We start from the raw sequence: 26,888 nt of genomic DNA on the forward strand, positions 1-26,888 counted from the left end.
AGGTTACATTGCTGCCTCCTGAAAGGTGGCCCATTCCTTTTCCCGCAGGTAAACACCTCTGAACCCTCCAGTCCCTCCAGGTAATCTGTATGCAAATAAACATTTGAGGCCTGTTTTATTTATTTAAATATATTTTTATTGACTTCAGAAGGAGGGAGAGATAAAAACATTGAGAGCCAAAGCCGGTTTGGCTCAGTGGTAGAGCGGCTCAGTGGTAGACTGTCGGTCTGCGGACTGAAAGGTCCCAGGTTCGATTCCGGTCAAGGGCATGTACATTGGTTGCAGGCACATCCCCAGGAGGGGGCGTGCAAGAGGCAGCTGGTGGATGTTTTTCTCTCATCGACGTTTCTAGCTCTCTATCCCTCTCTCCTCCTCACTGTAAAATATCAATAAAATATATTTTTAAAAAAATAGTGATAACTAACTATAAAGAAAATATATTAAAAAAAAAAAAACCATTGAGAGAGAAATATAAGATTGGCTGCCTCCTGCACGCCCCCTTCTGGGAGATCGAGCCCACAACCCAGGCATGTGCCCTGACTGGAATCGAACCCACTGGCATGAGCCACATGGGCCGGGCATGCTCTCCTTTCTGCTCATGGAACTCACATCCTACCAGGTAAATCAGTTGTATATGTCTTGGGAGCGTAGGGCAGGGACACCAACCAGTCCGAAAGGATTTCGGGGAAAGCAGTCCTGAGAGCAGGCACTGATGCTTTAGCTGCTGGGCTGTGGAGAAGGAGCCTGGCTGGCAGAGGGGGCTCTCACCTGGTTGAGGTCCGTGGGCACTTACCAACTGGTTATTTTAGCTACTAACAGAGCCAGACTGCTGCTTAAGGGCTAAGTCAGCGGTCGCCAACCTTTCGGACCTCACAGACCACCAGCTGGCGACCGCTGGCGAAATCACAGCACTGCTCACCTCAAGGAGTCGCTGCTCTAGCTGGGATCAATTTCATGGACACACTGAACCCCTCCTTTCTCTCCCACAGCACACATCTCCCACCGCTCTGAATGTGCAGACAATTCTTGAGACAAGTGGTGTCCTCCACGGTCCCCAGGCCAGCCTCCGATTCTCCTGTACTTTCTACTTTCAAACCTACTTGAAATTGCCCCAAGCAACCCGGCTTGGTGTGGCCTAGTGGCTGAGTGTCAACCTATGAACCAGGAGATCACCGTTTGATTCCCGTCAGGGCACATGCCCAGGTCACAGCCTGGGTCCCCAGTGTGGGGCGTGCAAGAGGCAGCCAATCCATGGTTCTCTCTCTCCCTTCTCCAAAATCAATGAAAATAAAATTTTAAAAAAAAATTGTGCCAAGCAAAATGAGAAAACTAAGGGCCACCACATGCAGGTTGCTTCCCCCCCCCCACCACCACCACACACACACACACACACACACACACACACACAACATCAGAAAGGGCTCAGGAGGACCACAGTGAGCCAGGAGAAAGGCAGCTGCGTGTCAGCCTGCTGGGAAACACGCTCAGCAGGCTCATTTCCAGGATCATCTGGAGCCAGAAGCGGAGGCTAATGCACCTTGTTCTTCGCAGGCGCACTGCTACTACGTCACTGTGAAGAGCTTCGCAGAAGCTCTGCAGGGACTCAACAAGGAGCCGGCCATTCAGCAGGCACTCCAGCGCCTCTGTGACCTCTTCGCTTTGCATGGCATCCTGTCTGCCGCGGGAGACTTTCTCCATGACGGCTTCCTGTCCGGGGCCCAAGTGGACATGGTGAGAACAGCCTACCTGGACCTGCTCTCCCTCATCCGGTGAGTGCTGGCCCTCACACCGAGGTAGTCCTCAGGAAATACCCTTCACCCTTTGTTCCCGTCAAGCTCCAAAACCTTGTTAAACGGGGGTCTGACAGAGCAGCCACAGCCCTGGAGAGGTTTACACCCGAGCGTTATCACACCAACAGAAAGCATTATGGATTAATTAAAAGCAAATAAAGATGCCTAAGAATCTTTATCCAGCTATCTCAAATGAACTCTTCACCACCATCAAGGAAATAGGAATAGTATCTACGTAATCTGAGTAAAATGAAGCCTATTACATATGAATATGTATTAACGATAATGAGTCCTAGTCATAGCTAATATTTAATGAGCACTTACGTGTGCCGGGCACCAGGCCAGAAGCTGTTACATACATCACTTCAGTGAAGGCTTACAGCCTTTTCAAGTGGATACTGGTATTCCTCTCCCCACTTCACTGGGGAGGAAATCCAGGCTTAGCAGTTAAGTACTTTGCCCAAGGTCACGTCATTAGGGGAGGAGCCGGGTCCAGTCTGACCCCGGACTGTGAGCTCTGAACACACTGCACAACAGTTTTATTGCTAGCTTTACCCAGTGGCCAGAGAAGTTTCTATTGAATGAGTACAAAAAAGTTTCACAAAGTATCATACTTTAAAAAGGCAGTAGCTTGTAAGAACATGTAATAAATAACTTCAAAATGCAATGGGTATTTAATTTTAAGGCGTGCTTTAGCATTTATGTAAAACACTGTGTGATATGAACACAGGATGCTCGTGATCCGCCCGCCATGTGATAAGCTGTATGTTAAGGTTGGGCTCTTGTTTATTTCAAATCCTATATCTTGTCTTTGTTCAATATGCCTAAGCAAACTCTAAGTTGACTAATCTTATTTTAATCCTTCCTTATTTTAATCCTTCCTTAGTTTCAAGAGGAAATTTTTTTTAAACCTAGTAATTCATATACACATTTGCAAAACAATAACACAAATAGTTTTTAAATGCAACATTAACGCAGTGCAGTTTAGGGTTACGACATACTGATGCCATGATTTAAAACTATATCAAAACTGCCCTGGCTGGGTAGTTCAGTTGGTTAGAGCAGTGGTCAGCAAACTGTGGCTCGCGAACCGCTCTGTTAACTAATTAGAGTTTGCAACCACTGACCTAGACTCTCAATTCCAATAATTACAGGCTGTTATTGTTCCTTGTGATTAACCCCCTATCCCAGTGGTCAGCAAACTCATTAATTAGTCAACAGAGTGGCTCGAGAGCCACAGTTTGCTGACCACTGGGTAAGAGCATTGTTCTGATACATCAAAGTTGTGGGTTTGATCCCTGGTCAGGGTACATAAAAGGAACAACCAATGAATGCATAAATAAGTGAAACAACAAATCAATGGCCCGGCCAGCATAGCTCCGTAGTTGAATGTCAACCTATGAAACGGGAGGTCAGGGTTCAATTCCTGGTCAGGGCGCATGCCCGGATTGCAGGCTTGATCATCCAATCAATGATTCTCATCATTGATATTTCTATCTCTCCCTTCCTCTTTGAAATCAATATTTAAAAAAATACAAATTAGTACCATTGTTCACAACATGGAAAATGGGCTAACTTGAGAACATACAATGCCTGTAGTACTGGGGGGAGGTTATACACATGGGTGTGTGACTTTTACCCCAAGAGTTCACATTATCAACAAGACTAAGAGAAATTAAAAAAATAAATAAATAAAAATTATATATATATATATATATAAATTTCATAATGGAGGTTAAAAGAAAAAACTAGACCAAATTATTTTATTTCTAATAATATGCAATAAGTTGCATATCATTTATTATACCTCCACATAAGCACCTCACAGATAGTTGGTGGTTAGAGAGTATTCAATTAAACCATCAAAAATATATTTGAGCCGGGACCGGTTTGGCTCAATGGATAGAGCGTCGGCTTGGGGACTGAAAGGTCCCGGGTTCGATTCCGGTCAAGGGCATGTACCTTGGCTGCGGGCATATCCCCAGTAGGGGGTGTGCAAGAGGCAGCTGATCGATGACTCTCTCTCATAGATGTTTCTGACTCTCTATCTCTCTCCCTTCCTCTCTGTACAAAATCAATAAAATATATTAAAAAAAAAAAAAAAAAATATATATATATATATATATATATATATATATATATATATTTGATATAATTATTCCTCAGGTATTAACCTTTTCCTAACATAATTGGGAATCCAGTGATAGAAACCATTAATAGCATAACTGAGTACTGCATTGTTTAAGCCTAAGTATATCTAACTTTTAAAAAAGCTTGGCAGCCAAAACCAGTTTGGCTCAGTGGATAGAGCATCGGCCTGTGGACTGAAAGGTCCCAGGTTTGATTCCGGTCAAGGGCATGTACCTTGGTTGCGGGCACATCCCCAGTAGGGGGTGCGCAAGAGGCAACTGATTGATGATTCTCTCTCATCGATGTTTCTAACTCTCTATCCCTCTCTCTGTAAAAAATCAATAAAATATATTTTAAAAAAAGCTTGGCATTTTAAAGGCGCATGACAACAATAATGTTCTAGCCCTGACAGTGATGATGAGACACAAAAGATCACCTTACCACCTCATAAGCATGATTTTTATCGGCAACAGCATCTCTAAGTGCTTGACTTGACTCTAGAAATGTACAAGGTGAGACAAAACAGCCCGGATGCAAACAGACGATTAATGCAGGCCTCAAGCCCACAAACTGATTTGCTCACATTATGGTTCCTAAGTAATCTTCCTCCTGCGGCAGGATGATAGGTATGTTACAGATCCCATGTTTTTAACAGTTCTGTGACACAATCCGAGCCTTGACTATTCAGTGTCACCCTCAGATTTCTGAGATGACAAACGAAGGATGGCACATTATTCTAAGCGGCACTAAAAACCAGCTCTCTGTGTAACGGACCCAAATAGTTTTTATTGGAACGATCATAAAATCTCAGCTGGGGGGACTTCCAGGTAAAGACGGCAGACTGAATTTATGCATTTACTTTGTTCCCTCTGAAGCCTCACTGAAATATCAGCAAAGGGTTAAAATGTTTAAAAAGGCATAATCCCGTGCAGAAAAAGAACACTGAGAAGAGAAACATGAGAACTGGAAGTTGAACAGTGACTTAGCAGACCTGAGAAAAGTGAATCATTCCCTACACGTGGGAAAAACCACCACGTTACCCCAGAGAACGGGAGGACCATGTGCCTCTGGCAGTGGGGTAAAGCTGACTGAGAGGATGGTTGAAAGTCTGTTTCAGAAAGAGCTGAGTCCCCAGTTTGCCTCCTCCTCCAGTTCTAAGGCTCTGCAGAAGGTAAACAGCTGGGGTGAGGCTGCCCTCAGGGCACAGGGTTTCAGTGCACGTTTACTGGCCAAGTGCTGATGAGCCTCTCCCACGGTTAGGTCCCAGCAGGAAGATGGAACATGATCCTCCTCTGGAGAATCTGACCAGCTCAGGGTCCCCAATTCACCCCACACCGGCAAGCACACCTGGACTTCTAACCAGCTAGTTCATGCCCCACTCCTGGCTATGACCAGACACTCAGGGATCACCGCACACCTGAGGAGAACCCCTTACCAAAGTAAACAAGAATGAGGCAACCTGAGAGAAGAGAATCTTCAGGGAGAAGAAAGCGTTTTTTAAAAGATCAGTAACTTAAGAGAGATTTATAATAAAAATGATACTGTAATAACTATGACAGTGTCAGATGGTACTAGACTTAACAGGGTGATCACTTCATATGTTAAATATCTAATCACTACATTGTACACATGAAACAATGCTGTATGTCAACTAATTTTAAAAATAATTATATAAAAACAAAACCTATTAATGTCAAAAAAAAGATCAGTGATACCTTCAAAGAGTTAAGAGGAGATATTGTGACCATAAAATAAGAATTTCATTTCTTAAAAAGTAACAGAACAAAAAACAAGAACTCTATGGAATTAAAAAATGAGATTGGAAATGAAAAACTCAATGAAGGATTGAAAAGATAAAATTGCAGAAACCTCAGAAAGCAAAAAGACAAAAATAGAAAAAAATAAAAGCAGTAAGAGGCCTGATCCTGTCCGTCCACTGTCTGAAAAAAAGGTTGAGAAAGAGAAGACAGAAAAGAGAAGGGAGCAGATCATTAATAAAATGCTTAAAGAAGGTACTCCTCGATTGAGGATATGAGTTTCAGATTGAAAGGGGCACAAAAGCTTGCAGCCTAGAGGAGAGGAGACAAACACAGACATAAAATACAAATTAAAGACAGTGTGCGGAACAGTGCTGAATGCTACGGGAAAAGGGGCTAGCAGTCCTGGGGGGCTGGAGGGGGAGGGACTATACTTGTAAATAGGTCAAAGGCCACCCAGGGAGGGTGACGTTTGAGGAATCGTCTGAAGGGGGCAGGTGAGAGGAGCCATGCGGTTGGCTGGGAAGAGCATTCTAAGCGGAGAAGAAGAAATGGTGGAGGCCAGAGCGTGCTTGGCACATCCGTCCGGAGAACGGGCTGGAGGGGCCTGGCTGAGGGGAGGATGAGAGCAGAGGTGGGAAAGTTAAGGGGTACTGGGAGGGGGTGGATCACTGCAAAGACTTAAGACTCTGCCTTTTACTTAGCGTGAGAACGGGCGGGTTTGGGCACAGCACAGAGCGAAGGGTCACTCCAGCCGCCAGACTAAGAACTGAGTGGGGAAGGGGGAAGGGGGGAGGGGGGGCGGCGGGACAAGGGTGCGAAGCAGGGAGGCTGGTTCGGAGGCTGCTGCGGTTATCCCGGTGGGAGATGGCAGTGGACTGGACCAGGTGACAGCAGTGGAGGTGGTGGGAAGCAGAGTTGGAATAGATTTTGAAGATAAAACAGGACTTGCTGACCGGTTAGATATGGGGTGGCACAGGCAGAGAGGAGTTCAGGTTTTTGGCCGGGACAGAGTTGCCATTTAGCATAAATGGGAAAGATTATAGGAGGGCAGGTTTGGGCAGGTTAGACAGGAGAAAGTTAGAAGCTCAGGATTTGGTTTTGAACACGTTACGCTTAAAGATCCCGTTAGAAATCAAGTACAACGTTAGTAAGCAGGCAAGTGAGACAGGAGGGAGAGATGTGGCCGTCACTGGCCTATGGCTGGTATGAAAAGCATGAGAAGGATGATACCACAGGATGAGTATGAAGGGAAGAAGCCCGAACACCGAGTCCTGGGCCCCTCCAAAGGTGATGCCGGGTGACCCTAACCAGAGATACGCCAGTGGGTGGTGGGAGTGGGAACCTGTACGGATCTGGCCCAAGAACAGCAGAGAGGAGTGGAAAGGCCAGGCAGGAGAGAGCATAGCACTTTAAGGAATGTCATAAAGAGGAGCCAGGACATGGGGCAGAGGGCGGTGCCGGGAGGAGTCAAAGGCTTACTGTTGAGGTGGGAGAACTGGCAGCAGGTTTGGATGCTGAGGGAAATGGTCCAGTAAGAGGGGAGTGTGGGTGCTGTAGGGGAAAGGCAGGAGAATTTCTGGAACACTGTTCCCTAGTAGACAAGGATGGACTGGCCTCAGGAGGGAGCCTGGGCGGCTGACCTGTACTATGAAGAGAAGAGCACTGTGTGGATAAATGCACGGGTGGGAACTTGTGGAAATGCTCTCACCACTTTTACTGTATCAGTGGAATAGAAAGTGATTTAGGTAAAAGAGATGGGGAAGTGGAGAATGTAGGTTTGAGGACAGAAGACAAAGTGTGAAACATCACCTAAGGGAATAAATGATTCAGAGCAATGCAATAGGATGGTTGGGCAATCATAAGGACCCCTATGAACCCTATGACCACAGTCAGCATTGGTTTTTCCAGCCATAGCTACAAAGGTGGTGGCACAAAGTCTGTGGAAAATTAAAGATATCCTAAGAAACTGGAAACACCAATAAGAAAGGATATATATATATATATATATATATATATACACACACACACCCCTATGTTCATAGCAGCACAATTCACCATAGCTAAGATTTGGAAACAGCCTAGGTACCCATGAGCAGATGAGTGGATCAGAAAACTACGGTACATCTACACAGTGGAATACTATGCTGCCATAAGAAAAGAAGGAATTCCTACTATTTGCAGCAACCTGGATGGAATTGGAGAACAACATGCTAAGTGAAATAAGCCAGTCAATGAAAGACAAATACCACATGATCTCACTCATTTATGGATAATAAAGAAAATTATAAACTGTTGAACAAAAAAACACAGACAGTAAAGCATCAAAAAGACTGTCAAATTACAGTGGGAAGGTTAGGGGGAGGTGGGGGAGATAAGAGATCAACTGAAAGACTTGTGTGCATGCATACAAGCATAACCAATGGACACAGAACTCGGGGGGGGGGGGTGAGGGCATGTATGGGAGTGGGTGGTATTATATTATATATGTACACATATAATACCTTAATAAAAAAATGGAAGAAAAAAAAAGAAAATTAAAGATAACCAGGGATGGGATTTTGCCAGGGATGGCAAGGCCAGAAGAATTGTTGAATATATTTTTGAGGATGTAACATTGACAAGCCACGAAGTTTCAGTGGGATAAGGAGAAAAGTGAGACCACAAGGGGGATGAGGGACCTACTGGTAGGTGCCAGTGGGGTCACAGAATTATAAACAGCCCTACATGAAATCACCTCATGATGATGATATCGGGTCATCCAGAAAGAATTAAAATAGGTCCAGTATCCCAGTCACCTCAGATGCTTTTTGAAACAAGAGTTAGGGAAGAGTTTAAACAAGTAATCGCATATTGTGTTTTACATCCTTTGCTACAAAGGTAGGAAAGTGTGTGAATGTTTTTAAAAACTATTTCATTCAATAGGATTCAAATAAAAGTTTGTTGCTTGAAAGGGAGTAAGCTAGAAAGACAGGGGCAGAAGGAAACAGGGCTGAGATGGCGGAGAAGGCGCAGATGCTAATGAGGAGTCCCGGAGTCTGATCGCGGCAAAGGCGACAGGGGAAGGCTGTAGAATGAGGTCAATGGAGCAGGAAATTCGAAGAACCGAGGAGCTGAGCTTTAGAGGAAGGTATGCACAGACAGTGACATCACTAAGAATTGACGACAGCAGAGTGGGAAAGGGGACAGTGAGCCTGGAGGTAGGTCACGCCACCAGGGAGCTGCGGTGGGGACCTGGCTCAGCTGTGAACAGGATCTACAGAGTCATAATCATATATAGGACTACTTTAAACACTGAGTATTAGTCTGGCCAGAATCGTAGCTATATTGGGAGGCAGGAAGGTGAAGAGGAGGAAGCATAGGCTGGGGTGGGGGGTGATGGGTAGGGGTCAGAAGGGTCCTAAAAGTAAATCTTCATCTGTCGTAATGGAGTCAACAGATAATGTCTACAAGTAAAGCAGCAAGAAACAGAGATATAAACAAGTAACTTAGAGACATCCAGGTTAAAACCAAAAATATCACTTAAAAGACTGAAATAGATTGCTCTGGGTGGGAATGGGGGTTGGGGTAGGAAATGGAGGTGAGAGAGCAGGCTATGCTCATTTTCAATATCCTCAAAGAACTGATTCTTTATGCCATGCATATATAATTGATCAAATATAAAAACTTCGAAAAAAAATTAAAGCTGACTTGTTCGAAGGTGAATAATGATGCAACCTCTAATTAGGCATTGTTGCTCACCATGCCAGAGTAATCAGATTCACGAGCAGTCTGAAATACTCACAAACCCTTGTGTTTTTTTTTCTCAGGAAGGATGCCATCTCCTTAACAGATGCTTTCGACTTCACGGATCAGTGTTTGAATTCAGCACTTGGCTGTTACGATGGAAATGTCTATGAACGCCTGTTCTACTGGGCTCAGAAGTCACCGACCAACACTCAGGTAGTTGAGCAGAACACAAATTATGGAGGAGAGCAGAGAACAAGCAGTGAATGCACCTCCAATGTTTTCCCATTTAAGCTGATTCCCATTAGGTTAGAAATCGCTTGCCATAGCATGTCTGTTTAAAATATTTTGAGACTACACAAAAGAAACCAGGAGCTGTGGCCTGGCAGGAACTCTGAGTCTGGACTGTAATCAGCAAAAAGCACAGCTCAGAATTTAATAAGGGAATTAGGAGGACCCAAGCTCTCAATCACAGCATGACACACCCTAGGGCATACACGCTGGCTTTTAAGTAACAAAAAATAAGATAAGTCACACCCACCTTGTTTTCAGCCTCTCACCTCTCAGTTCTGTGTTGATAAAAGTGGGTACTCTTAGAGGTGACAGGGAGCTCGGATGGGCGGGGTTGGAGCTAAGACTGCCTGCTAGTCTTACCTCCCTCCTCCTCACTTTAAGGAACACAATCCCAGAAACACAGAAAACTGCTGCGGGCACTGCCATCAGAAGCGAGGAAGCCGTACAAATGTCAAATGCAAGGGTTAGGAAGAAGATTCCCAGCAGTCAGTCCTAGGAGAGAACACTAGCGCCCTAAGTCAGGAGCAGACGAGAGCCTCACTGGGAAGAGTTACACAGGCCAATGAGCACCATTAACTGGAGTAAAGAAATAAACCCTGTGCTTAGAATCTGAGGGACCAACATTTAATAGCAGATTTTATAAAAGCAAACATTTTATAAACCAACATTTGATACAGATTTTATAAAAGCAAAGACAGTCTCTACATGCACAACAGATTGTTTTAAGTTCTATCATGCGAACATGATTTTCAGATGGTGAAGCCTACTCCTTTACCTCTTAGGTCAAATTTCAGAAAAGGTGTCTTAACACCTCATCAGATTGGCAACGCTCAGGCTTCCGTTCACACTTACCAGAGTGTCAGACTTGCTCTTAACAGTATGCATCCTATCATTCCTCACAGCTTGATTTAATGTGATCGCCTCAAGTTATAACACAACCGTTACCCCCCAAATGGTTGTCAGTGAGAAGGCCGATCCATTTTCGTCCTTCTTTGACTCTAGGAAAGCATCCTTTTAACCCAACGAGGAAATACAAACAACCTGCTACCGAAGGTGTGATACAGTCACTGCTTAGTATAGTTCACTATGCTAGTGTTTTACTTTTGACGCTTAGGTCTACTTACTGATACTTAAATCCCGGCATAAACCTGCAGCAGTCCTCCCACTCCAGAAGAGCTCCTGTGGTCTCAGCATAAGTGCATGCCCTCTGGTGCTCCGGGGAAAGCCTGCCCTGCTGTGACACCTGTCAGATGATGATGTCACCTCCTCAAACCTGTTTTACTAGCAACAAGGAAACATGCCAGTTCTCCTGATTCCTCCACGTCACTAAAGCACATAGGGGGCTTTCTTATTATTTCTAAAAGAATCTAATCTGGATATTACATGAGGACAGGCTTATCTAAATGAGGGGCATGACCAACCCACAGCATCAACAGACTTGATAAGCCCGGCTGGCGTAGCTCCGTGGTTGAGCGACAATTTATGAACGAGGAGGTCAAGGTTCGATTCCCAGTCAGGGCTTGTGTCCAGGTTGTAGGCCTGATCCCCAGTAAGGGCAAGGGGTGCAGAATCACTGATGATTCTCTCTCCCCCGCTCTGAAATAAAAATATATTTAAAAAACGATGTCCTTAAAAAAACAGTTGATGCACTTCATCCCATTCCTTTCCCTTTTCTGTCACCTGCCAGTTCACTGTGAACAAGGATGGAGTCTTCATTTCCTAACTCCAGGACCTATCACACAGCAGACACTGCATTTACGGAATAATTAACGTGGTTTTATGACCCACAGGGAGACGAAGGAGCCTGCTGCATCCACAGTGCTGCACACTGTTGCCATCCTGGCTTCACTTACGCTGCTAAAAAGGTGACAGGTGCAGCAAGCAGTTTAGGAACTGAGATTATAAATGACGTTGGAGAACAGCTTCCAATTAGTTAAAATGATACCGGTTGACTGCTAATATACAGCCACATCATCTTACATTTCTGGCTCCTCTAGAGAGCAGCAAAACGGCACTTCTAAGGTGTAATTTTTTAATCTGCTGTAGATAATTTTGAAACTGCGAGAAGAGGCGGTTTTCATTGGCACTAGTTGAGAAAGGTTCACTCTGGGAATTTCAAATGAACTAAAACAACAGCTATGTAAAAACAAACCTTGCAGACAAATGAGAACATATTTCACTGACATTTTCTACCAAAAGAAAGGTGCTAAGTGTCTTAGAGGCCTCAGCTAGTCTCTCTTTTGTCTGGGCAGGTGGGTGTTGAGCTTCATGCGGAGACTATGATCTGCTCTCCGAGGCTTATTTGAGCCGGGATGTCTAATTTTTTGGCTTTTTCCCCTCCTGATCTGGTCATTTCAAGCCAGCCTTTCCAAAGTGAGCAGCAAAAGGCTGCTGCCCCTCCCCGCATGAACTCATATCAGTGATTCCCTACAGATGCAAGCAGCAGAGGAAACATTGGGGAATAATTTCACAACAAGAATCCTATTTCCCCCAATTCTATTGTAAAAGTCTGCCCAAGTAGTTGCTAGATGCCTTAAACACACCTACTGATTAATCCAATCGTTCAGCTGAACATACACTATATGCCAGAAACTATTCTAGGTACTAAGGACACATCGAAGATCAAGAGTCATTTAAGGGGCTTACAGCTTAACCTAGACAGGCAAAAAAGACACAAGTAAATGTTACAGGGATGAGAAGAGAGCTGTGAAGGAACAAATCAAAACATCAGAAAATAGTAGGGAGAGCCCACTGTGACGTATTACGTTGCTTACCTGATTCCACCTTCTGATTCTTTTACGGTTAATGTCCCATCTCAAAGAGCCTCAGAGAGCCGAGCCTTTTATTTGTGTTAAATTCCAACAGCAAATGATAACTGTGTCTTTTAATTGGCCACCTGCACCCACAATTTAAAATCTGCTGGAGAAAACGAAGGATGCCCTTTGGGAAAAAAATGTTTCTCCATATGTTCACACAAAATGAATTTTTAAAATTAATCTTACGTAATGTTAATTTTGAAACAAAAAAATTACTTTGAAAAGTTGTTAATCCTAGCAGAAATATCCTGTATGACTGATGCACCTCTTTCTGTAACAGGGGAACCCTGCCTACCAGAAGTATCTAAGACCGCTCTTACAAAGTTGGAGATCCAAGCTATGAAGTAATCAACAGCACTCAAGAAGCACCACTCTGTGTGATAAGGGTAGCATGGCAGATATGGCATTAGAACTTTAAAGAGCATATGTGCATGTATTTTTTAAAGAGAGTCATTATCTTCCAGAGAGACCGTCTGAAGTGAATGAAACATCTGTGTTTTACTTCAAAATCCATGAGAGGGGAAAAAAGGAAAGAGAACAGTTGTGGATGTTGGTCAATGGGTACAATGCTGTTTAAACAATTCTCTTATCAACATGTTTGGCATTTCCTACAATAAAACACAATAGTACTATACAATTGTAGCATCTATTTTGTTAAGTTCCAGGGTTCTGTTTTTGATCTAGCAAATCCAATAGACTCGTTAGTTATCATTTGTGCCTGTAGCTCATATTTATCTGAGGGTTTAAACTTCAAAAGGACACACACATGCACACACACACACACAATCCTTCTCCAAAAGTGCCTATACTTGTGGTAATCTAAATAAAATGTACAGCCCTAAGACTACAACTAAGTATCAATTTTAAAAAATCAATCTTTCCATAGAAAATTAAAACTTATAAAAGACATAATCATCTCAAATTACCCAAATATACTTAAGCTACATTTTCAGTTGCCTCAGCAAATAAAACACTCAAAATTAAATGCCCAAAATCTCTCAGATAGCTATTTTTCCTAATTTACCCATAAAAGTAATCATTTTTGTTAATAACTAACAAATCTGTGAAAATTCACCAAAAGCAAACTTATCTCCGGTAAACTGAACGAAGAAGAGACCTCGAAAGTTTTAACTTTTAAAACCTTGGAAGGCCAAACATCATTCCCTTTCCCATAACCTGTTTTCAAACCAAATCATTTTTTCTCACGATCACCTCAGCTAACTTAACGTCACACGAGTGGCTGGCTTGGTTTTGTCTTGGGTAACCACTAAGCAATCTGAAGCCGGAGACATTTTCCTAAAAAGATAACTTCATATTAGTACGTTTACTGAAACCACAGCAACCTGTCCATAACATGAAGGAATGTTAGCTTGAGGACGGTGAAAATGGGGTGATTACAGGTTTGTGAATGTTGGTCATTTGTCAGAGACACGGGCAAACACGGATGAAGGCGTTTCCACCCTCCTTTCAGAGGCAGGATCTCAGAGGAAGAGGAATGGCCTGCCCGAGAACACACAGCCTAGAACGTTCCTCCCACAGAACAGGGAAGGCATCACCCTTCCTTCCTGCGAGTAACTTCTAGGAAACAGAATCGAAGGAAGTATGAACAATAAAGACTATTGAGAAACAAACACACATACCTGTTCCAGATCCTCCGTTCACTGCAGCTGATTTCCTCTCTTCAGATAGAGATTTAACTTGAATAATAAAATAATCTGTGGGTTACCATATATGGTCAAAACCTTGGTTCTGAAACACCTCCCATCTCGAATAATTGGGTTCTCGACCAGGCTGTTTACAGAATACTGTATCTGGGCTGTCAAATAAAACTTTGGCTCCAACCCAACAACCCTTTCATGCTAATACCTGTGTGATCAGTCATGCGTCTCTCAGGTGACAAACAGAGGAGAGAATGCGTGAGTGTGGGTCAGTTTATGGCAAAAACTCAAGTTAACATTACAGGAAATTGTGCTGTGAAGAGTCTCATGTGTTTTTGCTTATAGTGGTCTGAAACAAACTAATTCAATTTACATTATTTCCAATGGGGAAAAATGATTTGGTTTTCAAACAAATTGCTCCCCAACTAGCCTTCTGGAATGAACTAAGTTTGAGAACCGAGATTCCCCTGTATAAGAGAATAAAGTGGCTGAAGAGTCAGTTTGTTCCAAGACTCAAATCAAAGCTCGGATAAGGGTCACATTCAGAGCTATAACAAATGGTGGCTTATTGAACAAAAATCTTTAATCTTCAACGTAATTCCTACTTGATAAAATCTGTCAAACTGTGTGTTCACTGTTCAAATTGTACTTCCATCTAGTCCTGCTTACTAACACAGCAGAGTTCTATACACTGCATCTGAAGGTGCCGCTGAGTCCTCCTGAGTCAAATACAAGTGTGCCGTGGCGGTGCAGTGTATGTTGGTACATAAAACAAACAATGCATACTTTAGAGACAAGACATATGATTTTCCCCTTAAGTAGCAATAGTCAATAAATATAAACCTAATTTTTCTATTTCATTTTTTATTAGTTTTTTTTTCTGGTAGACAGTACACTTGGGGATTATACTGCACCAGGCATAAGAAGTAAGATTCCTACTACAGGGACATTTTGTATTCAGAATCCAATATAAATATTTCTAGTCAGACATTTCCATGGCTACAGATATTTGGTTGCTTGATTTATATGCATAGAAAGAAACAGTTGTCATAACTGTAAAAAGCAGTACTTAACAAGTACTTTTAAATGATTGGAACAGTTTTCTTTTAATATTACAATACTGCTTATTGGTTTGGAAACTAGGTCACCTAGATGGTGCTTTGATGTTTTGTCAAAAGCATCAGGAGTACTCACTCTGTTTATTCTTTCATTCCTATATTTTTGAGCCTCTAGTTGAGTTAGGGACCATTTAATCAGAAATCATTTTAGCACTGTAATAAAAAAAAAAAGCTCTGTTAAGGGTTGATTATATACCATAATAATTTTCAGATTTCTTTTTATAAAAAAGTTATCTGGAGGCTCTGAACAGGCACATGCATACTCAGGGTGAAGGGAATAAACATAGAGGAATCCACTAAAGCACAAACTTCCTTTTGCTCCTCAATGCCTTCAAATAAATACCAAAAAATAATAATAATAATCTTTTCTTAAATCCCACAAAAAAAAAAAATCAGTCTTCCGTCTCCTGGAGAGTACGTGTCCAGGACTCCCCGGGATGGAGATCAGTCGTCCGTCTTCCGGGCCAGCCTACAGAAAGTCCAGTTGTGCTCCACCGTGTTCTCGTTGGCCCGCTCGCTCATGTGATGCACCCGGGTGTTGCGGATCGTGAAGCCCTGCTTTGTGATGTATTCCATAAGGTGGACCCGGAGAGACACTTCCTGGTGGTAATCACAGGGCCCAAAGGTGAAGGAGACCTGGCAGTCCCTGGTGTCCATCATGTGCTTATTCCACTTGGTGAAATAGTTTGAGATCCCTTCTAACAAGGAGTGGACCTTGGTGGTGATGGTTAACTGGGTAATGATGACAGCTACTGGGTTGGAATACTTAGAAAGCTTCCGAGTACTGGATAATTCCACAACTTCTTCAAAGGTATCCACAGGATACAAAGGCTTCGGGTCATTGAGACACTGAATCAAGGGCTCAATCTGATAAAAGTCTGCTTCTTTTCGAAGCAGATCAAACTCCTTAAAATCCAGGGGCAAGGTCAACTCCGAAGTTCTTAAGAAGTTGAGGACATATCTGAAAAGAGGTCCATCTCGATCGATGAAGTAATTGCCTTGAGGGTCTCGAGCCGTGGGGAAGTCCCCCCCAAACATAGCTCCGAGCATGGAATCCGGGTATCGGGTCAGTGTGGTGAGAGACGTTGTGTACAAGTGTCCACCTACATTTAACGTGACTGGGTCAGTCATCTGAAAGTTTGTAGAAGATGATTAGTGACCTGAAGTTTTTAAAATCCTAACTTTGACAAATTAAGAAAAATGGCAACAAGCAAAGCAAAAGCTTCCTTCAGACTGTAAGTATTTAGCAATCCTGTTATGCAAAACAGCTTTACTTTCAGTGACCACCCACCTAGGCACAGGGATCTAACACAGGCTTTCAATGGGGGATAACTGTTTCTTCTAAGAAACAAGGGCATCACTTCCAAAGCCGCTTCATGTCAGCCCCGGGATCTAAAGAGGTTTCGTGAGAGTAAATTGGGAAAAGACAAAGTTTCTCTCTGCTTTGAAAAAAAGAGACTTGTGCTAAAACCGGTTTGGCTCAGTGGATAGAGCATCAGCCTGCAGACTGAAGAGTCCCAAGTTCAATTCCGGTCAAGGGCATGTACCTTGGTTGTGGACACATCACCAGTGGTGGGGGTGCAGGAGGCAGCTGATCAATGTTTCTAGCTCTCTATCCCTCTCCCTTCCTATCTGTAAAAAAATCAATTTTATATATATATATATATATATATATATATTTTTTTTTTTTTTTTTTTTTTTTTTTTTTTTTAAGAGACTTGTTCTGGCTCAGTGATCAGCAAACTCATTAGTCAACAGAGCCAAATATCAATGGTACAACGATTGAAATTTCTTTTGAGAGCCAACTTTTTTAAACTTAAACTTCTTCTAACGCCACTTCTTCAAAATAGACTCGCCCAGGCCGCGATATTTTGTGGAAGAGCCACACTCAAGGGGCCAAAGAGCCGCATGTGCCTCACAAGACGCAGTTTGCCGACCTCGGTTCTGGCTGGTGTGGCTCAGTTAGTTGAGTGTCATCTCTGCACAGAGAAGTCACTGATTAGATTCCTGGTCAGGTTTCAGGTTCAATTCCCAGTAGGGGGCGTGAAGGAGGCAGTATTTATTGTTTCTCTCTCCCTCTCCCTTCCTCTCATTCTAAAAAAGTCAATAAAAAACATTTTTTAAAAAATAAGTTATTTTTCTTAACTCAATTTGACATAAAATAGGCCAAGAAAATGATTTGATAATGAAAAGAATCTACTTTCACTATCGGGTCTAGTAATAATTAATGTCGTTTTTAACATTCGTTTAAAATCTTGCTTGGCGTTGACTTGTATTGACATAACCTTCAAACACGTGGTATCTACAGAACGTGTGAAGTGCAATTAACAAGTTTTGCTTGAAAAAGTTTGTGTTTGGTTTTTGTTGCAAAACTAGGGCTAAGAAGATGGCGGATGAAGAGCATATTCGGCACTGCATGCTTTACGAGTTCCAATTAGGAAGAAAAGCAAGTGAGGCTGCAAAAAACATCTGTAGTGCTCTTGGTCAAGATGCAGTTAGCGCCAGAAAATGCCAGCGTTGGTTTGAGAAATTTCGCGAGGGAAATTTTTCGTTAGATGACAAGAGTGGTCGAGGCCGTGTGTCCAATTTTGATCAAGAAGCTCTTCAAGCTCTTTTGGTGCAAAATCCTCAAATTACCCAACAAGAGCTTGCGACAACTTTAAATTGTTCACAAAAAACAATTTCCAATCAATTGCGTGCACTTGGCAAAGTCCAAAAGTTTGGAAAATGGGTACCTCATGAGTTGACCGACAACAACCGTAATCAAAGAGTCACAATTTGCAGTTCGCTCCTCTCTCGTCAAAACCGTTTGCTGTTTTTAGAGCAAATTGTTACCGGAGATGAAAAATGGGTGCTGTATGTTAATTTGAAAAGGCGGCCTCAATGGTTGGACAAAAATGAGGCTCCGCAGCCCACGCCAAAAACCTGACTTGCATGCGAAAAAAGTGATGTTGTGTGTTTGGTGGAATTTTAAAGGAATTCTTCAGTATGAACTTTTACCATCTAACCAAACCATTACAAGTGCAGTGTATAGTGCCCAATTGGAAAGGTTAGCCCAAGCTTTAAGAGAAAAAGAACCTACGCTGATTAATCGGAAGGGCATAATTCTTCACCACGATAACGCACGACCGCATACTGCAAGAATCACTGCTGAAAAACTGCGCCAGTTGGAATGGGAAGTTCTCCCTCAACCTGCATATTCTCCTGATATTGCCCCTTCCGATTACCATTTGTTTCGTTCTTTGCAAAACTTTCTTCTTGGAAAAAAATTTAATAATGAAGAATGCCTCAAAAATGCATTGACCGAATTTTTTGCATCAAAATCACAAGAATTTTACAACAGAGGGATTAAAATGCTTCCTGAGCATTGGGCACAAGTAGTAGAAAACAACGGCAACTATATTGTTGATTAAATTTTGTTGTATTGTTTAAATAAATTCGATTTAAAAATGTATTGGAAAACGACATTAATTATTACTAGACCTAATATTTCTTCTGTTTTTCTCTTCTCTCAAAAGAGCGGGGGGAATCATGAAATTTTTTTAAAAGATAAAACTTGTGCAGATCTAATCTTAACTTTTTTATGGCAATAAGAGTGCCAAATACTATGTTAAAATACAGTTTGATCAACACAATCTCATATACCCAAAAGCTAACAGCAACTTTCAAATTTCAAAATCTGATAGTGTATTCACTTTTGTAACATTAATGTTGCAAACTGCTCTTAGTTTTGAAAAGCAAACTTCTCTAACATATACCTTCAGTTTTAGAAATCATATTAAGAAACACTATAAAGACAGACTGACAGACTTTGGGTACTAGACAAGTAAAGTATTTCTCACCGAAGGAAAACAGGAAGATAAACACACACAAGGAAAGTACGATTGGGAAAAGTGGCCCCTTCTCAATGGTTAACCTGCCCCACCACAAGGAAATGTGCTCTGTACCATTCCCCACTGGACCCTTTTCATAGTCACTGTTCTACAAAGAAGGAGTATTAATAGCAATAAACTTTAAAGACCAAAAGTCATGCTCTCTCTCAAATCAAGTTACTCTGAAGTCTATGTTGAGTTTGCTTTCATAAAAACACCAAACACCACACCAAACACCCCAATAGGCATCTAAATTAATTAAGGGGAATTACACCAATAATTTTCATTCTTACAAGATGTATGATACCTAAGAATACATAGGGGGGAAAGACATCCTATAAAACATCCTATATAGCCAAAACCGGTTTGGCTCAGTGGATAGAGTGTCGGCCTGCGGACTGAAAGGTCCCAGGTTCGATTCCGGTCAAGGGCATGTACCTTGGTTGCGGGCACATCCCTAGGAGGGGGTGTGCAAGAGGCAGCTGATCGATGATTCTCTCTCATCGATGTTTCTAGCTCTCTATCCCTCTCTCTTCCTCTCTGTGAAAAATCAATAAAATATATATATTTTTAAATCCTATATAATAAAAGGCTAATAAGCAAATTATCCCCTCGACTGGAGTTCGACCAGGCGTTCAACTGGGAGTTTAACATGGCCCCTCCCCCTGGCTGGCTCCACCTCCAATCATCGCCCACCCCACACCCCAATCAGGATGGGCCAGCCAGACCCCACCCGTGCACAAATTCGTGCACCAGGCATCTAGTACAAAAAGAATTTGACAGTCTTCAAAATGCATCTGCAAAAGCATCTCACCATATAGCCCCAGTCTCCATTATCCATCTGCTCCAGCGCTGCGTCTGGGGAGCCCAGGTTCCAGGGAAACTTGGGGAGGAGAAAAGACAAGACAGCACATGTAACCATGAAAACAGAGAGGAAAGATTTTCCCACTTCACAGAGCAGGCAGAAACATGAGAAAACTACTCATCTTTGCTCCATTAAAACCTGCTACAGGGCAAAGATCTAGAAAGCATTCCTCTAGAGCAGCGATTTTCAATCAGGGTGCTACAAGAATTTTTAAAATGTGCAATATCGCCCTGGCTGGTTGCTCAGTGGTTAGAGAGTCAGTCTTTGGACCAAAGGGTTGCAGGTTCAATCCCCAGCCCTGGTCAGGGCTCATGTGGGAGGCAACCAATTGATCTCTCTCCCCCTCCCTTCCCTACCACTCTAAAAAAAAGAAAATCAATGGGGAAAATTATCTTTAGGTGAGGATTAACAAATATATATGCAATACCTGACTCTTTAGTCAAGGGCACTGACCTCTTTTCCTTCAGATTGCCACATTAAAAAAATGACAACAACACAATAGCCATCCAGTGTGAATGAATCAAAATTATACCTATTTTGTCTGGCTGGTGTTGCTCAATCGTTGAGCCTCAACCAACGAACCAAGAGATACAGTTCGATTCCTATGAACCTGGGGATCCCAGTTTTCTGTCAGAGCACATGCCCAGGTTACTGGCTCAATCCCCAGTAAGAGGCATGCAGCCAATTGATGTTTCTATCTCTCTCCCTTTCCCTTTTTCTCTCTAAAATCAATAAAAATACTTATTTTTAAATTATACCTATTTTTTGTCAGATCGGCAAGAAATATAACATACAGTGGAATCTCGGTTCTTTAACTTAATTTGTTCCCTAAGGCTGTTCGAGGAGTAATTTGTTGGAAAACTAAATCATTTTTTTCCCATTAGAAATAATGTAAATTGAATTAATCCATTCCAGACCCCAAAAAGCAGAAAAACACAAAAACCTTCACAGCACAATTTCCTGGAATGTTAAACACGCGATTTAGTGGTAAACTGACTCGCACACACATTCTCTCCTTTCTCACCGAGAGACATGTGTCTGATCATACAGGCATCAGCATGAAAGAGTTTTTGGATAGAGAACCAAAGTTACTGTGTAATATATATTTTTATTGATTTCAGAGAGGAAGGGAGAGGGGGAGAGAGAGAGAAACATCAATGATGAGGCCTAACCGGTTTGGCTCAGTGGATAGAGCGTTGACCTGCGGACTGAAAGGTACCAGGTTCGATTGCAGTAAAAAACATGTATGTTGGTTGTGGGCAATCCCCAGTTTATTAGATTATTGGAAGTAAATTAGTTTCTCATCGATGTTTCATTTCCTCTCTGTAAAAAATCAATAAAATATATTTTTAAAAAAGAAGAAAAAAACATCAATGATAAGAATCATTGATTGGCTGCCTCCTGCATGCCCCCTACTGAGGATTGTCCATAACCCAGGCATGTGCCCTGACCAGGAATCGAACCTGGGATCCTTCAGTCCGCAGGCTGATGCTCTATCCACTGAGCCAAACCAGATAGGGTGAGAAGCAAAGTTTTACATGAACATCTTCATCAAGAAGTGAACTGTTTGAGATGGGAGACATTAGAGAACAGAGATTTGACCTATAAAATTTGGTGTTCCAGAGAATTTTTGTAATTAGTTTGTGTGCCATGAGATGAAAAAGGTTGAAAATTGCTGCCTTAGAGCATTCTGTGGGAGCTCTATCCTTCCCACAACATGCACCTAATCTCTACAGAGAAAGAATTATCCTCTACTCAGGGAACAAGGAAGAGCCTAGGAAGTAAATTAGTCAACTTCTTCCTATCTTCTCTGGAAATTCAATTTTTAGAATTTCTAGGGAAGAACATTATGATTAACTCTACAACCTTATCCTTGTACAAACCTATCATGATCCTTACCAAAAAGGTTAAGAGAAAGGTAGAGGGGGGAAATCTCTTTTTTATCAGCATTTCAGCTATACAAACTAAACATCTCAGTAAAAGCATTAAAAACCTTAGACCTCCAAGATACCAGTCTCACTTTGCAAGAGAAATCCATCAGAATGGTATTTCATAACATAAAAAAACTAAGTATACTTTTACTATTGATATGTTTCATTTATACAATAATCAAAACAAACCCTATGTATTATAATAGAGGGAATATGCTAATTGACCATCACTCTGTCACAAAGATGGCTGCACCCACAGCTGAGGCCAAGTTCCCATAAGGAGCCTTAAGGAGCATTCGGCAGGGGCCTGAGGCTACGCTCTCCCCCACCCCCATGGGGCCTGACAGAGGACTTCAGGCCACGCCCCCCACTCCAGCACCAGGCCGGGGGACCTCAGACTGCACCCCCACCCGAAGGGGCTTGACGGGAGACCTACGGCCATGCCCCTACCCCAGCACCAGGCCAGGGGACCTGAGGCTGCACCCCCTGCCTGATTGGGCTTGACAGGGGACCTCAAGGTGCACCTCCAGTGCTGGGACAGGGGAACTCAGGCTGTACCCACTAGGTAGGGCTTGACAGGGGACCTCAAGGTGCACCCCCACTGCTGGGTCAGGGGAACTCAGACCACACCCCCTGCCCAGTGGGGCTTGACGGGGGACCTGAGGCTGCGCCCCCTGCCTGGCAGGGCTTGATGGAAGACCTCAGGCCATGCCCCCACGCAGTGGGGCTTGACAGGGGACATTAATGCACACCCCACCTGGTATGGGCTGGGGGACCTCAGGCCACACACCCCCATCGTGGCACTGGGCCAGGGAACCTGAGGCTACACCCCCTGCCCAGCGGGGCTTGACAAGAGTGGGACTGGCCGGATCTGGATCTAGTCAAATGGGGGGTGGGTGTGGGGGCCCCGCCAGGTCTGGGTCTCACGCAATTTTGAGGCCCATGTGGGTGGGCGGGGACTTGACTCTGGGTCCCATGGTGCACCCCAGACTCTGACAGGAGGAAGGTTTTCATATACATTTTACTAATTTTTTTTCCATCTCTGACAGTTCTATTATAGAGAAAGGGCAAATAGCAATATTAACCCTTTGCACTCCGCTGTCCCCTCTCAGGGGACATCGGAATTCTAGCATATCACTCGGATGTCCCCTCTCAGGGGACATTGCAGTTTATTAGTGATTACAGGGAATTGAGTTATTTCAACGCACTCCACCGCAAAGTAGCGTCGAGTAGCTGGTAGCCAATGTCCAGAATGGTTCAGAGTGCAAAGGGTTAAATTATTTCCTCTAATTAATCCCCCCCCCCTTTTTTTTAAATATATTTTATTGATTTTTTACAGAGAGGAAGGGAGAGGGATAGAGAGCTAGAAACATCAACCAGCTGCCTCCTGCACACCCCCTACTAGAGATGTGCCCACAACCAATGTACATGCCCTTGACCGGAATCGAACTTGGGACCTTTCAGTCCGCAGATCAACGCTCTATCCACTGAGCCAAACCGGTTTTGGCAAATTAACCCCCTTTTAATGTGCATGAATTTCGTGCACCGGGTCACTAGTAGAAAATAATTTAAATGCCAATCCATTAAAGCAAATTTTGGGACAAAAAGAACCTTACAAATCTGTTTGAGTCACTCAGCTGGCACTTGGGAGAGTCAGCCTGAAGACAGTGAGTGATGAACACCAGATACTAATGATGCCAGTTTGAATTTACCTACAATTCCAAATCACTTAAGCAAACAGTTTCCCAGCTTCCGAACTGCTTCAGTCAGTACCCTCTCACACACATCATTCCCCAATCAACCAGCAAAGCAATTTCAAGAGCTCTGACAAGAGACAATAAGCAGCACGGGCTCATCGGAAAAGCACTGGCCTCTTTCTGTGGTCTTTGAACAGATCCACTTTTCCCACTTTTAGAGGAATCTGGCACACTCTTCCCAGAACAGGCCTGGCTACAGAAGATCACAAAGGCTCTTTCTCAAAAGGTCAGCCAGGCATGTAGAGAACATTTGCATAGCACAGCATGGGCTGAAATCAGAGCCTGAAGCATCTATTTCTCCACCTCAAAAATTCTTCAAAGCAAACAAGCTAAAATGTGGGCCAGACAACGCAGTCAGTTTTATTCTAATTCACGCTCAGCAGCTGGCTGCAGATAGGCCTCCACATGCCATCGGGTGAGAAATAGAACAAATGTCAGATTTGGGGCTGTTGTGACAAGCTTTCATTCCTGACTTGTTTCACAAACAGTATTTTGAAGAGAACAAAACAGAACAAAAACAAAACAAAAAACCCCACAGGCTTTACCAATTTGTACTATTAGCATCTGATTCAGTTCCTGATAAAACAGACAGGTAAGTAACAACTTAAAAGAGCAGTCATCCAAAGCTTTTGTAAGATGCCCCTCTTTGGCATCTTCCCATCACCAAAAGCATTCATTCCTGGCAGCCTCGAAAATAAATCAAACAGCGTTTACTGTGCGTCAGTCAGGAGACAGCAGGTGCAATGTGGACAGAGGAAACAGGAAAAGGACCATCGCTGCCTTATACCTATGAAGACAGGCAACACGCAACACCTGAAGTGCAGCCCCGACTTCAAAGTGCTATGAACAGACAGACTGCCGGAGGCCTCCTGGATGAGAGAGAGAGAGAGAGAGAGAGAGAGAGAGAGAGAGAGAGAGAGAGAGGGAGGGAGGGAGGGAGGGAGGGAGGGAGGGAGGGAACAGTTCCCAATGGAGGCCTTCTGGAAGGACTCGCTCAGTAGACCTCGCAGGAATAGCTGGACAAGCTGAGAAGGGATTCTGGAATGAAGGAACGTTTACACACAACATTCCTGATACAGCAAGCAGTGCAGGAATTACTATCCCATTTTATAGACTCAAAATAGAGAAACAGCAGATAGGGATTTGCTCTAGGCCTCATAGCTGGAAAGAGCTGATTACGAGCTGGAGTTTTCTGACTCCTAGTTTAGATCTTTCCATGAATCCCCACCTTGGGTAGAAACAGAAGGAAGAGAACCTCAAAAAGCAAGAAACTAAAAGAATTAGCTTTAGACCTCCTTCAGCTATCTATTAACCTTATCCACCTACTAAGGTTTTAGTTACAAATGTTAACAGTCACTCAGTTTAAGTGCACAGTCATAACAGGTTTGTAAAAATTCCCGAGGCTAACCATCAAGAACCTACTCCCTAGTACAAGCCTGTCAATCTCAAAGGCTAACACAAGGCCGCAAAAAAACAAAAGCTTCAAATTTCATAGAAATGTAGGTTTTTTCAATAGAGACATGAATACAAAGGGCTGAAATAAATGAGGAATCATTAACATAAAATAATAGAACATTTTAATACAAACTAATATTTTTTTCTTGAACATTAACTCACCAGACACCAAATAACTGCACAAATTAATAATCGTAACGCAAATAAACCTATTTCTCTTGTTCTCCAAAAGTGAAATGTTTCCTGTTGTGCACACCAAACAAGTCAAAGACTAATGACATGGCAACTGGCTGCTAAAATATTCGATGCTAGTACTAGTGGCTGCGCTTAAGGCAAGTGAGGGAGATGAATGCCACACGATTATTGTAATCAGTCTTTAGTGAACATTGTAGTTCGTTATTAATAATTATGTATAACAAGACATTGTAAAAATTAAGTTACTAAATTTTTATTAAAACGTTTCTTACATACCGTTATATTGGCTGGGCCGCAAAAATATTCGTTGTGGGCCACATGTGGCCCACGGGCCTCGAGTCTGACATGTTACCTTGCCCTAGTGTGACTGAAGGCTGCTGTCCAGTCTATAAGTAAAGAACTCCAATACAGCAGAATCCAAATGGTTAAATGAGAAATGGGGACCAGGACAAGGGAACAAAGCAGACATCATCAGTGTTACAGCTGATACACAAGGTCTGTCCACTACTAAGCCTTTCCCTTTTTTTACTGCTAAATCAGAACAAGTTAACTTCTTAAACAATCACAAAAAGAAAATTAGATCCTGCCCCTGAACCTGTTCTACAGCAAATCCGAGGTTCTGTTCCAATACAAAGATGTAATGCCCTCAAGCTTAATAATTTAGGAAAGCAATTATGGGAATCTTAAAAAGCAACAAAACGCCTCCTTACACTTGATACATCAAAATAAAATAAAGTCGCTTCCAATAACAATGACTAAACTATCCAAAAAAATCAAATTGCTCACTAAAGAGCTCTAAGGGGAAAATAACATTGCTTTAATTTTATCTTTACTCCTCACTTCTAAATATCCTCTGTGGAGACCCTTATAGCAAGAAACAAACCCACAAAGCTGGAAGATTCCTGGTCTCCCAATAGCTGGATCATTGGCCTCTGAATTGATAACTATTAGGAACACCCGAGGAACAACGCAGATGAATGAAATAGAACATAATCCAAAAGAATTTCCAGAACAGCTTCCATCTCTTCTAAATCATTTTCCAGAGCTGCTAACAATTAGAAAATGATTTTTCTTTTCATCTTCTCTCCCTTCTGGCAGTCTCCAAGGGAGGGCTTTATGAGAAGCTAAATGACCACAAGATGGGCAGCAGAAGGAAGATCTTGAAAAGGACATCAAACAGGCTTGTTTTACTTGATTAAGACAAAGAAAAACCTAACATTTCAGAAAATTTGCCAGGAATGGAGATTATGAAGATAACAATGAAAATTTTTCCTTTAAAGTGACCTGCCTTACTAACAGACCATTTTAAACAACAGTAGATGCAGCAAGCGCAATTATAAAGTTCAAAGAAAGGCTCCAGAACCTGTAAAATCAGTTCACCTGGAAAAACCTGACCTCTGGCCCAAATAAAATTCTTATGGCAACAACTGGTGACCATTCCCTAAAAATATAAAACAGTACTAAATATTCGCCCACGTTTAAGCTCCAAATGTTGATTATGACTAAGGTATAAGTTTTGTGAGA

The 26,888-nt window shown here is 42.7% G+C and overlaps 2 protein-coding genes across 7 annotated transcripts in view; one reads left to right on the forward strand and one right to left on the reverse strand.

The window, feature by feature from the left end:
• ACOX2 (acyl-CoA oxidase 2) overlaps positions 1 to 13,150 on the forward strand; it is a 43,354-nt gene extending 30,204 nt beyond the window's left edge. For all 3 annotated transcript variants that reach the window (XM_084903059.1, XM_084903057.1, XM_084903058.1), the window contains exons 13-15: positions 1,552 to 1,769; positions 9,487 to 9,619; positions 12,794 to 13,150. In XM_084903059.1, coding sequence (XP_084759185.1) covers positions 1,552 to 1,769; positions 9,487 to 9,619; positions 12,794 to 12,856 — 414 coding nt within the window. In that variant the 3' untranslated portion in view covers positions 12,857 to 13,150. The remainder of the gene's footprint in view (positions 1 to 1,551; positions 1,770 to 9,486; positions 9,620 to 12,793) is intronic.
• A 1,868-nt stretch (positions 13,151 to 15,018) lies between these two features.
• The window catches only part of KCTD6 (potassium channel tetramerization domain containing 6), a 46,513-nt gene continuing 34,643 nt past the window's right edge, over positions 15,019 to 26,888 (reverse strand). For 3 of the 4 annotated variants that reach the window (XM_084903082.1, XM_084903080.1, XM_084903081.1), the window contains 2 exons: positions 19,976 to 20,044; positions 15,019 to 16,420 (listed from right to left, as the gene is read on the reverse strand). In XM_084903082.1, the coding sequence (XP_084759208.1) occupies positions 15,734 to 16,420; positions 19,976 to 20,002 (714 nt within the window). In that variant the 5' untranslated portion in view covers positions 20,003 to 20,044 and the 3' untranslated portion in view covers positions 15,019 to 15,733. Of the gene's footprint in view, positions 16,421 to 19,975; positions 20,045 to 24,527; positions 24,593 to 26,888 lie in introns of those variants that run through there. The other variant, XM_084903083.1, reaches the window with a different exon arrangement.

Source organism: Pipistrellus hanaki (genome assembly GCF_964339955.1).
Source record: "Pipistrellus hanaki genome assembly, chromosome: 13".
Lineage (NCBI taxonomy): Eukaryota > Metazoa > Chordata > Mammalia > Chiroptera > Vespertilionidae > Pipistrellus > Pipistrellus hanaki.